General features: G+C 50.4%; 1 protein-coding gene across 3 annotated transcripts in view; it reads right to left on the bottom strand.

The window, feature by feature from the left end:
• Positions 1 to 3,383: 3,383 nt before the first annotated feature.
• The window catches only part of DDX31 (DEAD-box helicase 31), a 95,231-nt gene continuing 82,115 nt past the window's right edge, over positions 3,384 to 16,499 (bottom strand). For all 3 annotated transcript variants that reach the window (XM_077307034.1, XM_077307035.1, XM_077307036.1), the window contains exon 20: positions 3,384 to 5,040. In XM_077307034.1, coding sequence (XP_077163149.1) covers positions 4,893 to 5,040 — 148 coding nt within the window. In that variant the 3' untranslated portion in view covers positions 3,384 to 4,892. The remainder of the gene's footprint in view (positions 5,041 to 16,499) is intronic.

The raw sequence follows: 16,499 nt of genomic DNA, 5'->3' as shown, positions 1-16,499 counted from the left end.
AGTCCCCAGATATTTCCCAACCCAGAACTGGAAAGAAGCATTTCCCACCTCCAGATGGACCATGCATTCACTGTACCATCCATTCTAAAACCCTGTAGCATTAAGGACCAGTGTTTGGAATCAGTGAGACTGTTTCTGCACAGAGGGGTAAAATGTGTGTGGCTTCCTGCTTGCAAACGCGGGATGGTAAACCTCATGTTTGCAGCCCTCCTCACGGGAGACCCCTCCCGCCCCATTGTGGCCAACCAGGCTGCAAGGGAAAGCAAGCCGAACTTCTCCATCTGCTTGTCAATCACAGCAAGCCACCAATCACAGTACAGCAGTTATCTCATGGACTGAAACTTTCTTCCTCCCTGAGCACCTACATTCTTTTAAGGCACTTCTGCATTGCTACATGGTCATGCCACAACACAGAGGCATCTTCAATAAAATCAACACTGCCCCGTTTTTGGGATTCTGTGTTGTTTTGGACTTTATTTATATATCCGGATTTCTGAGATGCTGAACATGGCCCTCAGAGCCCTAAAAGTCATTTTGTGTAAATGGTTGGCTTAAAAACAAAGTGCTCAGACCCTTGTATAGTTGGGAGAAGGATGCTCCACCCCCCCTTTCCCAACTCATTCCCCACCCCAAGAAAACAGAAACAGGACTCTGCTTTGCCTGCCTGATTCCAAAAAGCCCGTGGACACTCCAGATTTTAATTTACCTCTGACAATGTAGCTTTGCAGTTGCACTGCAATGCGGACTGCGCCATTAAAAATAAATTGGAGCAGGAAATGGGGAGAGGAAGGGGAGTGTGACAGCAGGACAATGCTACAGAGACTACCGTGCCTTCCCCCCTCCCTCTGGCCTTGACCTTGATCACACACTGGTTGCTCACCGATGGGATGCGAGATAAAAGCTAAAGGCATCCCCTGTGCAAGCACCGAGTCATGCCTGACCCTCATGGTGACGCTCTCTAGCGTTTTCATGGCAGACTCAATACGGGGTGGTTTGCCAGTGCCTTCCCCAGGCATTACCGTTTACCCCCCAGCAAGCTGGGTCCTCATTTTACCGACCTCGGAAGGATGGAAGGCTGAGGCAACCTTGAGCCGGCTGCTGGGATTGAACTCCCAGCCTCATGGGCAGACAGCTTCATACAGCATGTCTGCTGCCTTACCACTCTGCGCCACAAGAGGTTCTTTGGGATGCAAGATAAAAGGTGGCAAATCCACTTTTTGTGATTTCCCTTATCCTGAAGCAAAACACGAGGAATCTGTCCCTGGACAGCTTTGTGATGCAGGCAAGATCATGTGGAGGGGGCTCTAAAACCCGCCAGCAACCAGGGGCTGTCCAGGGGCAGATGCCTCATGCAGAAACAGTCAGAGACTGGATAAATACGGCTTGGCCGCAAGAGAACAAAAACACTCATAATGACATCTGTTTTAACAGTGTTCCTCAGCCCTGGGATCCCGACCCCATTTGCGGTTCCCTGGCCCCTTCTGTGGGGTCCCCAGATTGGTTGCCGCTGTGGAGCCAGTGGCTGGCGCAAGTGGCAGCAGACGGCAGCAGGCGGTGGTGGACTGCAGCAGGCGACAGGCAGCAGCGACTAAGAAGCCATGGCAATGGCCGCCTCCACGCCGCCCTGTTGTTCCACATGATATTCTTTTTTTTAAAATAAGATTTTTATTTTTATTTTCCAGGATTTTCCACATGATATTCTTGTTCACAGGTTGGTAAAATGCGGTATGGATCCTAATTCTGTCAGGTGGATCAATAACTGGTTGACAAATCATACCCAGAGGGTGCTTGTTAATGGTTCAGCATCTTCTTGGAAAAGAGTGACAAGTGGAGTTCCCCAGGGATCTGTCCTGGGTCCTGTGTTGTTCAACATATTTATAAATGATTTGGATGAGGGATTAGAGGGGATACTTATTAAATTTGCAGATGATACTAAACTGGGAGGGGTAACAAACACAACTGAAGTCAGCAACAGAATACAGGATGATCTTGATAGGCTCGAGAAGTGGGCTAAACTGAATAAAATGAAGTTCAATAGGGACAAATGTAAAGTTCTGCATTTAGGGAGGAAAAACCAAATACACCAATATAAGATGGGGGAGGAAAAACCAAATACACCAATATAAGATGGGGGAGACTTGTCTTGGCAGTAGCATGTGTGAAAAGGATCTAGGAGTCTTCGTAGACCATACATTGAACATGAGTCAGCAGTGTGACTCAGTGGCTAAAAAGGCAAATGGGATTTTGGGCTGTATCAAACGGAGTATCGTGTCCAGATCACGGGAGGTGATGGTACCGCTGTACTCTGCTCTGGTTCAGCCTCACTTGGAGTCCTGTGTTCAGTTTTGGGCACCCCAGTTGAAGAGAGATGTTGACAAACTGGAGCGTGTCTAAAGGAGGGCAACAAAGATGGTGAGGGGTTTGGAGACCAAGTAGGAGGAAAGGTTGGGGGAGCTTGGTCTGTTTAGCCTAGAAAGGAGATGACCGAGAGGGGATCTGATAACCATCTTCAAGTATTTAAAAGGTTGCCATATGGAGGATGGAGCAGAATTGTTCTCTCTTTCCCCAGAAGGACGGACCAGAACGAATGGGATTAAATTAATTCAAAAGAAATTCCATCTAAACATCTTGAAGAAGTTCCTGACAGTTAGAGGGGCTTCTTAGTGGAACAGGCTTCCACGGGAGGTGGTGGGTTCTCCATCTTTGGAAATTTTTAAGCAGAGGCTAGATAGCCATCTGACAGAGAGGCTGATTCTGTGAAGGATCAAGGGGGTGGCAGGTGACCGTGGATGAGCAAGAGGGTCGAGTGTCCTGCATAGTGCAGGGGGTTGGACTAGTTCAGTGGTCTCCAACCCCCGGTCCTGGGACCGGTACCAGTTCGTGGATCAATCAGTACCGGGCCGTGGCTCCTCCTCGTCCTCCTCCCCGGGTGCTACCTCGGGGGCTGCCCTGCCACTCTACTGCTGGCTCACCTTTGGTGCTCTCCAGCGGCCGCCATGGATGGGGCTCCCCCTTGGCATGGCACTGCACAGTTGCTGCTGGCAGCACCCCCCAGCGGGTGGCGGGAAGACAGGGGTGCTAACGGGAAAGCAAGTGGAGCAGGGCTCAGGCAGCAGTGATGTCCCTTGGCAAAAGACTCCCCCCCCCGTTGACCGGTCCCCAGGGATAAAAAGGTTGGGGACCACTGGATTAGATGACCCATGAGGTCCCTTCCAACTCTATGATTCCTTGCTTTCAGGGAGACTTTCCTACATTTTAAATTTTAAATCCTTAATGTTATAACAATATAACAATCTGTGTCTGAACCTGTCAGAATCCCCAACTTTGATCAGAAAAAAATTCACAGGCCCTTTTTCATCTTCACAACAAAAAGGGTTGTGGCAGACTTTCTCAACTTATTTATTAAGAAACCCCTCCAGGCTCTGAGAAACCCCAGAAGGGGCACAACCCTGCAGAATATGGTGGGGAAACAGAGCTGGGGACACGCCCACCCAGGGCCCCTCCTCTTCCCACCCACCCTGGGCCCATCATTGGCCATTCTTGGGGCGGGGGGCGTAGAATCAACATGCCCGTGTATGGCTCCATCACCCAATAAATGGTTAACAAATTTAAAAATATATTAAAAATTAACTCCCATCTATTCAGAACCCTAGGGTTTCATGAAACCCTGGCTGAGAAACCCTGCCTTGAAACCTTTCTGGGAAGCGGAGTGAAGACCCAGTCCCCAGATGGTGGCAGGGACAGAGCACTGTCCAACTGCGGATTAAGGAAAGAGAAACAAGCCTCTCCCCCACACCCCCCCCCCAGGAAATGGCTGTGGAGATGGGGCAGGGAAATTAGCGCCAGCCTTTGCCGTGACCTTCCCCAAACCTCAGAGCAAAGCAGGTCTGGGGAAGAGGGAAGAAAAGGAAATCTGCTTCCCGGCCGGAGCAGACCCCGAGCAAATAACCCGGGTGCCAACACAGTCTGCGTTCCTGCGGCCTGGGATGAGACCGTGGGCCAGGAGGGAGGGGCCCCAAGGGAGAGCAGGCGGCCAAGAGAAAGCGACTGCTTGCGTAGGGCATCTTGCCCCTCCCCGGCACCTCGCAGGGCCGTGTCATGTCCATCTTGGCAAAGGTGGCTGCAGCACCAACGCTCAACTGCGTCTGTCCTCAGGATCCACTTCCAAATTGGAGGATTTGGCCCCTGCAAATAGTCCAGGCCGTGCAACGGGACAGGGAGCGGCTCGTCCTGTCACTGAAAAAGCCTACATGAAACTGTGGAGTCTCAGAGCTAGAAGAGGAGCTGGTTTTTACGCCCCACATTTCTCTGCCAGTAGGAGCCTTCCCTTCCTCTCCCCACAACAGGCACCCTGTGAGGTGGGGGGGGGGGGCTGAGAGAGCTCTAATGTTACTGCTCTGTGAGAACGGCTTGATCAGGGCAGTGAAGAGCCCAAGGTCCCCCAGCTGGCTGCCTGTGGAGGAGGAGTGGGGAATCAAACCCAGTTCACCAGATTAGAAGTCTCTGCTCTTAACCACAGCACCAGGCTGGCTCTTCTGTCCAAAAGTGCGTTCAGACCAGCCTGAGGCCCAGTTTAGATTTTAGGAGGCTGTTGATTCTGCCTCTCCATTCCGAACTTCCCCACCCCGCAACGCACTTTGTCGTTCTCACAGGCAGCCAAACTGAATTAAGCCCTGCAAGGCCAGCAGACTCCTTGGGGGAAATGCACCTTTAATTGCCACAGAGTCCCTCGGAGGGAGGAGGTGTGGGAATGGAGTCATCGCCCTGCCTCAGCCTTTGAGCAAAATGTCTCCCAGTCCTCTGCAGTCACGCTCCCAGAGGGCACTCAGCTGCTCCCTGTGCCCAGCAATTCCCGAGAGCTTGTTTTTGCAGGCAAGGCGAAGAAAGCCAGCTCAGGCCTGAGGCTTCGGCTTCCCACGTTTCCGTGGCCCCTTTTCTCTCCTGGCCTGCGACATGCCAGAGTCCAGCCCACTGGAGTATTCAGAGCGCAGCATTTCGGCCAGATGGAGGTCGCCCCGCCTCATCCCGAGAAGGTGCGGCCTGGGAAAAGGGGGAGACAGAGAGTGAGGGAAGAGGGGAGACAAGGAGCTTTAAAAATTATTTCTTACCCTTTCGGCTTTCTTGGGTATGTTGTTGGGATTTCTAAGGCTGCTGTTCTTAATACAGTTTAAGATTCAGGTCTCAAAAACATGGCAATAAAGTGGTTTCTGGACAGCAGAAGACGGTCCACGCGACGGAAGGCCCCAACATAAAAACAAAAGCCAAAAGGTGCCCCCCCCCCAGGCCTAGACGGTGTCTGTTGTGGGAGAGGAAAGGGAGGCAATTGAAAGCCGCTGTGAGACTCCTTCGGGTAGTAAAAGGGGATGGTTCTCTCCTACTCTATCTGCACGTGGAGTAGTGCTCAGTTAAGTCAGCCCCCTCTAGAAGCATGAAAACCACCTGGAGAAGCAGCAAACCTCCAAATCCCGGGGCCGGGAGGCAGCCTCTCTGGAAGGCCTCAGCCATCGATGCCCTGCAGTGGTCCCCTGGGAGTAGCTGGGTGGCCACTGGGTGGAAAAGGACGCTGGATGAGATGAACCACGGCTATGAGCCAACGGGGCTTTCTGTAGGTTCTTACACAGTAAAAGAGCCCAGCAACAGGTCTACCACTTAATCTGTGGGTCAGGAAAACTTGGCCTTACTTTTCTGCAAATTTGTTCCAAAGCAGGTAGAAGGCAGCTCTCAAAACAGGTGCAGAGTCTAATCCAGGTAAGGATTCAGAGCTTTTCCCAAATAACGAAGGGGTTCTATGACACAGGACCTTCCCGATGCCAAGGGAGTTGGATAATGCAAAAAGCCGGCAGGGAGAGCGTAGATTCATCTGAACTGGGGGGTTAGGGGGAGAGTTTTAGGAGGCCGTGGACTACCATAAGGAGACAAGTGGGTTCCAGATCAAGCCCAAATGATGAAACTGTGTCTATTGGGAATGGAGGACAAGCAGCGGCTGTGGGCAACACGGTCAGTGCCAGGTGCTGCAGACAAGCCACTAGGGAAGGCTACGGCCTTCACATGTGCAGGCATCTATCTGCTCACATTATAAGACTCACCGGAACTGGGAAAGGTTGAAAGCAGCAGGCAAGGCTGCACGGGAGGGCGGTAGACAAGCTAAATAAATAATGAAACAACAACAACAACAAGTGAGGGAGACTCGGCATGAGGCGGACTGTCTCAAAAAGGGAAGCCACAGCAAGGCCTGCGCAATGCTGAGACCCTTTGGCGGACCCTTCGGCGATTGCTGCCTCTGTCCGTCAGCAGAAACGCAACAGGCTCGAGACCCTTGCAGTGGAGGTGGCGAGGGGAGTGGCGGAAGGTGGGCCCACCAAAGCACAGAGGCGTGCAGAGAGTGCGGAGAGAGGCAGCCGCTGTCCTCCTCGTAGCAGGGCTTGAGATGGATCAATACCATTGATTGCCAGAGGACGCTAAGAGCCAGACATTGCAAGCGCTTCTACACAAAATGCATAATTTATTTGCAGAATTTGCTGCCACAAGACGTGCCGACGGCCAGTGACTTAGATTGATTTCGAAAACTGGGGATGGAGGACAAGCAGCGGCTGTGAGCAACACGGTCAGTGCCAGGTGCTGGAGACAAGCCAGTACGGAGGGCTACGGCCTTCACATCTGCAGGCATCTGGCATATCACTGTTGGAAAGACGATGCTGGATGGGGAGAATGCTGAGCCTGAGAAAGACCAAAGACCAATCACATCGTGAAACTTCAAGGCTAGACTACCGTCTTGTGCTTTGGGTGGGGCAACCCTTGACGACTGTCCAGAGATTTCACACGGCAGAAAATGCTGGTCTCTCTTCTGGCAAGGGTGCTTCACTGGGGGCACTCCACAGCCCGATTCTGTGTCCGCACTAATTTCCATGCCACATCCAAGCTCCGTTAAGCACACCGCCTACAGAATGCGCACACAATGAGTCCTCAGACAGCATACAGGCCCACTAGCCAAGAGAGAGCTCTCCTCTTGCGTATCGTTTTGAAAGTCTATCAGCCTGAGAAATCAGGCATCAAGGGGACCAAAATCCCCTCTCCCACCCCTAAAATTAATGCGGATGGCAAAATAGTGTGCTCTTTAAACTGATTTAGGGGATTTGTCACACGAAGGACAATTTGCGGCTGAACATTCCACCACAACCGGGAATCCTGCAGCCCCTGGGATGAGGCCGGGGCTCCGCAATATTTTCCTACACCTGTGAACCAGATTCGTATTTGTGCAGGGGAGAAAGCAAGCAGGAATTGGGAACCAGTCAGAATATGGCTGAGGGGCTACTGTCTATTTTTCGGTTTCAAAGCACCGTTATAAGAGACGACGCCAGTGAAAGATTTGAGTTACATTCTCCCCTGGTTCAGTGCAAACATCTGTCGGACCACACCTGGAGTCTTGGGAGCTGTTCTGGAGGCCTCAATTTAAAAAGGACGCAGACAAAACAAAGAGGGTGCAGAGCAGAGCGACGAGGAGGAGGATGCAGGGCCAGGTGACCAAGGACTTGGGAATGTTCAGCCTGGAGAGGAGGAGGTGGAGAGGGGACAGGACTTGAAGTATCTGAAAGGTTGTCACTCAGAGGAGGGCAGGGAGTGGTTTCTGCTGGCAGCAGAGGATGGGACCCACAGTAATGGCTAAATATCACGGGTAAAAATTTCACAGTCCAAGTAGTTCATCAGTAGAATCGGCTGCCTCAGGAGGCGGGGAGCTCCCCCTCACTGGAGGTCTTCAAGCAGCGGCTGGACAGATCCTTCTCCTGAATGCTGGAGGCTGATCCTGCCTTGAGCAGGGGGTGGAATTAGAGGGCCTGTGTGGTCCCTTCCTACTCTAGGATTCTATGCCTGCACAACTAATCCAGCAATCTGCAATACGGCCGATGACAAATTGCAATAACGGATTTTTTATTCTGCTCTTCCTCCAAGGAGTTTAGAGAGGCATACATAGCTCCTCCAAGTATCCTCACAACAACCTTGTGAGGTAGGCTACTGCACTCCATTCCACTGGGATAACTGAGCTCAGAGGTTGCACTTCTGGCAAACAAAAAAGAAACGGGTCTTTCTTGCCACGAGCCTGAAAACCAGTGGTGCAAGAAGCTCTCTCTTTCTCTCCCTGTTATAAAGGAAGCCAGCTTGGAACAGATCCTACTATTTAAAGGTATCTCTAAACTGGGCAAATATTTCTACCCACAGTTTAAACATACCGAAAAAAAACCCTTTTAAACACACACGCACACATATGTGTGTCAGTCATTCATTCATGCCCGACTCTTGGTGATCCCTGATCCTGCCCCACCTCCCTCAGCCGTGCAATGTTCTGGCCGGTGTCCATCCTGACCACGTCTAGCCAGCATGCCCCTGTCGGCCTGGTTTCTGTTTCCCACTGACCAATCCTAACATAACTGCTTTCTCCACCACACGTTGTTGTTAGGTGCAAAGTCGTGTCCAACCCATCGCGCCCCCATGGACAATGATCCTCCAGGTCTTCCTGTCCTCTACCATTCCCCGGAGTCCATTCAAGTTTGCACCTACTGCTTCAGTGACTCCATCCAGCCACCTCATTCTGTCTTCCCCTTCTTCTTTTGCCCTCAATCGCTCCCAGCATTAGGCTCTTCTCCAGGGAGTCCTTCCTTCTCATGAGGTGGCCAAAGTATTTGAGTTTCATCTTCTGGATCTGGCCTTCTAAGGAGCAGTCCGAGCTGATCTCCTCTAGGACGGACCAATTTGTTCGCCTTGCAGTCCAAGGGACTCGCAAGAGTCTTCTCCAGCACCAGAGTTGAAAAGCCTCAATTCTTTGACGCTCGGCCTTCCTTATGGTCCAACTTTCGCAGCCATACATTGCAATTGGGAATACCATAGCCTTGACTAGATGCACTTTTGTTGGCAGGGTGATGTCTCTGCTTTTTAGGATGCTGTCTAGATTTGCCATAGCTTTCCTCCCCAAGAGCAAGCATCTTTTAATTTCTTTGCTGCAGTCCCCATCTCAGTGATCTTGGAGCCCAGGAGAATAAAATCTGTCACTACCTCAATTTCTTCCCCATCTGTTTGCCAGGAATTGAGAGGGCTGGATGCCATGATCTTCATTTTCTTGATGTTGAGTTTCAAGCCAACTTTTGCACTCTCTTCCTTTACCCGCATCAACAGGCTCTTTAGTTCCTCTTCACTTTCTGCCATTAGAGTGGTATCATCTGCATATCTGAGGTTGTTGATATTTCTCCCTGCAATCTTGATCCCAATTTGTGACTCATCTAACCCCGCCGTTCTCATGATGTGCTCCGCATACAAGTTAAATAGGCAAGGCGACAGAATGCAGCCTTGCCGAACTCCTTTCTCAATTTTGAACCAATCAGTGATTCCATGCCTGGTTCTCACTGTTGCTTCTTGACCTGCAAGAGACAGATAAGATGCTCTGGTATTCCCATCTCTTTAAGAATTTGCCACAATTCATTGTGTTCCACACAATCAAAGGCTTAGCATAGTCAATGAAGTAGAAGTGTATTTTTTCTGGAACTCCCTAGCTTTCTCCATGATCCAGTGTATGTTGGCAATTTGATCTCTAGTTCCTCTGCCTCTTCGAAATCCTGCCTGTACTTCTGGAAGTTCTTGGTCCACATATTGCTGCAGCCTAACTTGTAGGATTTTGAGCATAACTTTGCTAGCATGAGAAATGAGTGCAATGGTGTGGTAGTTTGAACATTCTTTGGCATTGCCCTTCTTTGGGATTAGAATGTAAACTGACCTTTTCCAATCCTATGGCCACTGTTGAATTTTCCAAATTTGCTGGCATAGTGAGTGTAGCACTTTTACTGCATCGTCTTTTAAGATATTGGAATACTGTCACCTCCACTAGCTTTATTGTTGCTCAGACTTCCTAAGGCCCACTTGACTTCACATTCCAGGATGTCTGGCTCCAGGTCAGTGACTACGCCATCATGTTTATCAGGGATGTTAAGCTCACTCTTGTATAAATCACCACACATTGTTGTTGTTGTTATGTGCGAAGTCGTGTCCGACCCATCGCGACCCCATGGACAATGATCCTCCAGGCCTTCCTGTCCTCTACCATTCCCCGGAGTCCATTTAAGTTTGCACCTACTGCTTCAGTGACTCCATCCATCCACCTCATTCTCTGTCGTCCCCTTCTTCTTGTGCCCTCGATCTCTCCCAGCATTAGGCTCTTCTCCAGGGAGTCCTTCCTTCTCATGAGGTGGCCAAAATATTTGAGTTTCATCTTCAGGATCTGGCCTTCTAAGGAGCAGTCAGGGCTGATCTCCTCTAGGACTGACTGGTTTGTTCGCCTTGCAGTCCAAGGGACTCGCAAGAGTCTTCTCCAGCACCAGAGTTCAAAAGCCTCAATTCTTTGACGCTCGGCCTTCCTTATGGTCCAACTTTCGCAGCCATACATTGCAACTGGGAAGACCATAGCCTTGACTAAACGCACTTTTGTTGGCAGGGTGATGTCTCTGCTTTTTAGGATGCTGTCTAGATTTGCCATAGCTTTCCTCCCCAGGAGCAAGCGTCTTTTAATTTCTTTGCTGCAGTCCCCATCTGCAGTGATCTTGGAGCCCAGGAAAATAAAATCTGTCACTATCTCCATTTCTTCCCCTTCTATTTGCCAGGAATTGAGAGGGCCGGATGCCATGATCTTTGTTTTCTTGATGTTGAGTTTCAAGCCAACTTTGGCACTCTCCTCCTTCACCCGCATCAACAGGCTCTTTAGTTCCTCTTCACTTTCTGCCATTAGAGTGGTATCATCTGCATATCTGAGGTTGTTGATATTTCTCCCTGCAATCTTGATCCCAATTTGTGACTCCTCTAATCCCGCATTTCTCATGATGTGCTCTGCATACAAGTTAAATAGGCAAGGCGACAGTATACAGCCTTGCCGAACTCCTTTCTCAATTTTGAACCAGTCAGTGATTCCATGTTCAATTCTCACTGTTGCTTCTTGACCTGCATATAAATTTCTCAAGAGACAAATAAGATGCTCTGGTATTCCCATCTCTTTAAGAACTTGCCACAATTTGTTGTGCTCCACACAATCAAAGGCTTTAGCATAGTCAATGAAGCAGAAGTAGACGTTCTTCTGGTACTCCCTAGCTTTCTCCATGATCCAGCGTATGTTGGCAATTTGATCTCTAGTTCCTCTGCCTCTTCGAAATCCTGCCTGTACTTCTGGAAGTTCTCGGTCCACATATTGCTGGAGCCTAGCTTGTAGGATTTTGAGCATAACTTTACTAGCATGAGAAATTAGTGCGATGGTGCGGTAGTTTGAACATTCTTTGGCATTGCCCTTCTTTGGGATTGGAATGTAAACTGACCTTTTCCAATCCTGTGGCCATTGTTGAGTTTTCCAAATTTGCTGGCATATTGAGTGTAGCACTTTTACTGCATCGTCCTTTAAGATTTTGAATAGTTCAACTGGAATGCTGTCACTACCACTAGCTTTATTGTTGCTCAGACTTCCTAAGGCCCATTTGACTTCACATTCCAGGATGTCTGGCTCCAGGTCAGTAACTACCCCATTGTGGTCATCAGGGATGTTAAGCTCGCTCTTGTATAGTTCTTCTGTATAATTTTGCCACCTTTGTTTGATCTCTTCTGCTTCTGTGAGGTCCCTACCATTTTGGTCCCTTATCATACCCATCTTTGCATGAAACGTTCTCTTCATATCTCCAATTTTCTTGAAAAGATCTCTGGTCCTCCCCATTCTATTGTTTTCTTCTATTTGTTTGCACTGTTCATTTAAGAAGGCATTCTTATCTCTTCTAGCTTTTCTCTGGAATTCTGCATTCAATTGGGTGTATCTTTCTCTTTCTCCCTTGCCTTTCACTTCCCTTCTCTCCTTAGCTATTTGTAAAGTTTCCTCAGACAGCCATTTTGATTTCTTGCATTTCTTTTTCTTTGGGATGGTTTTAGTTGCTACCTCTTGTACAATGTTGCGAACCTCCGTCCATAGTTCTTCAGGCACTCTGTCTATCAGATCTAATTCCTTAAATCTATTTGTCACCTCCACTGTGTATTCGTCAGGGATATGATTTAGTTCATACCTGAGTGGCCTAGTGCTTTTCCCTACTTTCTTCAATTTAAGCCTAAATTTTGCAACAAGAAGCTCATGATCTGAACCACAATCAGCTCCTGGTCTTGTTTTTATTGACTGGATAGAACTTTTCCATCTTTGGCTGCAGAGCACATAGTCAATCTGATTTCTGTGTTGACCGTCTGGTGATGTCCATGTGTAGAGTCGTCTCTTGGGTTGCTGGAAAAGAGTGTTTGCTATGACCATTGTATTCTCTTGACAAAATTCTACCAGCCTGTGCCCTGCTTCATTTTGTACTCCAAGGCCAAACTTGCCTGTTATCCCGGTTATCTTTTGGCTTCCTACTTTAGCATTCCAATCCCCCATGATGATAAGCACATCATTTTTGGGCGTTGCTTCTAGAAGGTGTTGTAGGGCTTCATAGAACTGATCAACTTCATCCTCTTCAGCAGCAGTGGTTGGGGCGTAGACCTGGATCACTGTGATGTTGAATGGTTTGCCTTGGATTCGAACTGAGATCATTCTGTCATTTTGGGGATTGTATCCCAAGACTGCTTTTCCTACTCTCTTATTGATTATGAATGCTACTCCATTTCTTCTGCGAGATTCTTGTCCACAGTAGTATACCTGATGGTCATCTGAATTAAATTCACCCATTCCTGTCCATTTTAGTTCACTGATTCCTAAAATGTCGATGTTCAGTCTTCTCATTTCTTGTTTAACCACGTCCAGCTTGCCTTGATTCATGGATCTGACGTTCCAGGTTCCTATGGAATAAAAATCTTTACAGCATCGGACTGTCTTTTCGCCACCAGTTACTTCCACAACTGAGCGTCCTTTCGGCTTTGGCCCAGCCGCTTCATTCATTCTGGCGCTACTCGTACTAGCCGTCTGCTCATCCCCAGTAGCATATTGGACACCTTCCGACCTGAGGGGCTCATCTTCCAGCGTCATATCGTTATGCCTATTGGAACTGTCCATAGAGTTTTCATGGCAAAGATACTGGAGTGGTTTGCCATTGCCTTCTCCAGTGGATCACCTTTTGTCAGAGCTCTCAGCTATGACCTGTCCGTCTTGGGTGGCCCTGCACGGCATAGCTCATAGCTTCACTGAACTACGCAAGCCCCCTTGCCACAACAAGGCAGCGATCCTTGAAGGGGGTCACCACACATATATAGATTAAATCACTCGGCATTTCCCCCCAAGGACTTAGAAGGGTTTGACTCTGTTTGGGATCTCACTGTAAAACCAGGGCACCAAACCCTACTTGCTAGCTAATGGCAGATGCAAAACTGACTGTGGAGGGGAAAAACCAGCACAGGGTACAGTTGAGGCATCTGAAGACCAGCTGTAGTTTCAAAATATGCTCTACTTCTGCAGAGGGTGGAAACCTTTTATGCAGAGGCATTCTGGCCCAGAGTGAAACTGAGGGACTGGGAAAGGCGGAGGGGTCCAGAAACCCATTCTCTTGGCCTGCGGAAGACTCACCCAGGCCACCTACCCTCCAAGAGGCACTGCCACGCTTGAGTATTATCACTTCTGAAGAACTTTCCCAAGCGTACAAAAGTTTCCTCCATTGAATATTTAATCCACATTTCCCTGTAACCTTGCCCTGTGGCCCCCCAGATGCTCAACAAGCAATTTTCGTAAGTGGGTGGACCTTTGACTGGGAGATGTGACTGGTTATAGAGATTAAAAAAAAATGTTTTGGCAGCGGCGGCCCCAGCAGCACAAAGACCCTCACCGTCCTACTGCCGTTAAGCTGTGGCAATCATTTTGTGGCTGGTGCCACCTCCCATGGCAGCCATTTTGTTGTCATTTCAGAGTTCCAAATCGTGCCCACAGGTTCAACGCAGCTGGGCCTCCCTGAGCTGTAGCCTGTGCTGGGGCCTGGATTCCTTAGAAAGCCAACATAATATGGTGGTCAGAGTGTCAGGATCGCATCCGGGAGACCCAGGTTCGAATCCCCACTCTGCCACGGAACCTTGCTGGGGGACTTTGGGCACCCCTCAGCCTAACAACCCTATAAGGATAAAAGAGAGAAGAACAATGTGAGCTGTTTTCAGCCCCCACTGGAGAGAAAATAAACGTGTTGACTCAGAAGAACTAAAATCTGGTTTTCGCTTCAAAGTTGGACCGGGAAATCTCAGGGGTTCACAGATGCACCACTGTTAATGGCAAGCAGCCTCACGAGGCACAGAAAACCTCCTCTGGCACCCCAGCCTTCTCGGGATCCTGAGAGACAGACCGGGGCCCCTGGGTACTGCCTCGCCCCCCCCCCCCCGGGTGCTACTTGTTGATGAGCGGCCGCTCAGGCGATGTTCCCTTCCTCCTTCGTAGGGGGGCTTGCATGTGTCGCTCCCTGGGTGCTTCTTGCATCCATGCTTCTGTTGTAAGAACTGCTGGCATTCTATTCTAGTTTCTTACTTCCTGAATTAATTTTCTCCTTATTATTGGGAACAGGGCTCAAGATCCCCTACCCAAGCAGTAGAGCAATATGGATTGGAAGGTCAGGCGCTGGTCTGCAGACAGGCCCTCCCTTCCTGAGGGAGCAGAGGCGAGACCCTTGGATGGATGGCCCCACCGAAGGAGATCCAGGATTCTGAGAGATACACCAGAATCCCAGGAAGACTCCAACTTTTCTTCTCTAAAGAAATGGAGAGAAGAGACACGGCATCATGCTGGCAGGCGTGTGTGTGTTGGGGGGGGGGGGATCCAAGCGACTGCCCCTGAGGCTGGCTCAGACAACCTCCAGCCACCCCGTCAGATTCCGCCAATCCGACCCTTTTGCTCCAAGTCAAAAAGCCGCCACAGAGGCGATGGCGCATTCCTCGAATCCACGGTGCGTTCCTAGAGAAGGGCTGTCCATTTGTCAGGCAGCATTTCAATCCGGATCATGCCGCCCATTCATCTGATGGCGACTTCCAACCGCTTGCCCCATCCGGAGGCTGGCAGTGCCAAGCCGCCAGGCTGGCATACCTCGGGCTTCATGCTCCCTCAACACCTGCTTTTCTGCCCGTTGACTCGGATGAGCCATCTGCGGCTGACGCATGTCGGGGGTGGAGGAAAGGGGTGCGGCATCCATCAGCGGAGTTCCTTTCGACAGCACAACAGATGTCTGCCCGGCCACGTCCCTGGCTGACACGGAGGCTGGGTCAAGAAAGGAACAGGAAAAGGCGCAGCCCGAAGGGAAGGGCTCGTCCCCTTGGGGAGGAAGCCCCAACGCCCTTCCGGAGAGGTCTTCGGGCAAATGGCCCGTTAGCCAAGGTTTCTGGCAGACCCTCACTTATTTCCGGGGGCACAAGCTCCCATTGCCTTGATCTGGGTGGCCCCCACTAGCCCCAGCTGCTCAGATCTTGGAAGTGGAGCTGGGTCGGCCCCGGTGAGCGCTTAGATGGGAGGCCACCAAAAGTGCCAGAGTCAGTCAAACAACAGAGAGAACCAAGACAACGCAAACTCTTTAAAAACCTGGATCCTGGAAACAGCCAAGAAAGAAAAGGAAACGAAGGGGCGGGGGAGGCCCTTGTGGCTCCATTTTCCTGCTCCCTTTCTTGCAGCCAGAGATGTGTACAGCCAACGAGCACACTTTTAAAAAGTCTGTTCTGAATCAATCCAAATTCTGCATTCCGGTCTCTCCTCCCCCACTCTAAAAAAAAGGCCAGAAATTGGCCTGACTGCCCACATCCCCCGGGAGGAGCCTAAGCACATGGAGGGGTGAACTCTGGGTTGGGGGCTCAGTCTAGCAGAGAGGTTTTGCCCCAAAAGCCAGAGGATGGGCCTGCATCACTTCCTGGCCACACAGGCCTGTCGGGTTCATTCCCTCACTCCCAGGAAGGGTCCCCCGTCCACCACCAGCCGCTCCGATCCACCTGGCCCGCCTAAGGCCGAGGTTCACAGAATCTTCGGGCAGTCTCTGTCCCACCTTGACCCCCACTCTCCTCCTTAGTCTTTCTCATCCCTTCTTTGGATTCTCCACTTGGCCCATCTGCTCCCCCCCCCCCCCACGCCCCCGCCTCCTCCAGAGCAGCATTCTCTCCCCGGGCAAGGCTCCAGCTTTGCCTGCCGCTAATTAAGTGATATTAAGGAAGCCGTAAATGCCACAAGGAAATTGGCAACCACCCGACTCCTCCTGACGCGCGGACCGCTTTGCCGGGTGGAAATCCAGCTGCAGCTTGGCTGCCAGAGCCTGCCTGGTGTGGAGGGAGCGACTGATCACTGCCTCCCTGCCCTGGCTCTCTCTCTTTCAATGTTCTCAAGAAAGCTGGCCAGCTAGGAAGTCCAGCCCAGCCCAGCCCAGCCCTCGACTCTTCTTTCTCCCTGCAGCTCACAACCTCGGGGCGGGTCTACTGAGTTAAAGGGGGAGGGGGGGAGATATTTCTTCTTGGAAGTGCAAAAGCTTTATGCAGCACTCCTGATCCTCCACGGCGAAGGGAAAAGT

This window comes from Paroedura picta, chromosome 12, assembly GCF_049243985.1.
Source record: "Paroedura picta isolate Pp20150507F chromosome 12, Ppicta_v3.0, whole genome shotgun sequence".
In the NCBI taxonomy this organism is placed as follows: Eukaryota; Metazoa; Chordata; class Lepidosauria; order Squamata; family Gekkonidae; genus Paroedura; species Paroedura picta.
Note: the sequence above shows the minus strand (reverse complement) of the source record. Positions and strands in the feature narration are given on the sequence as shown.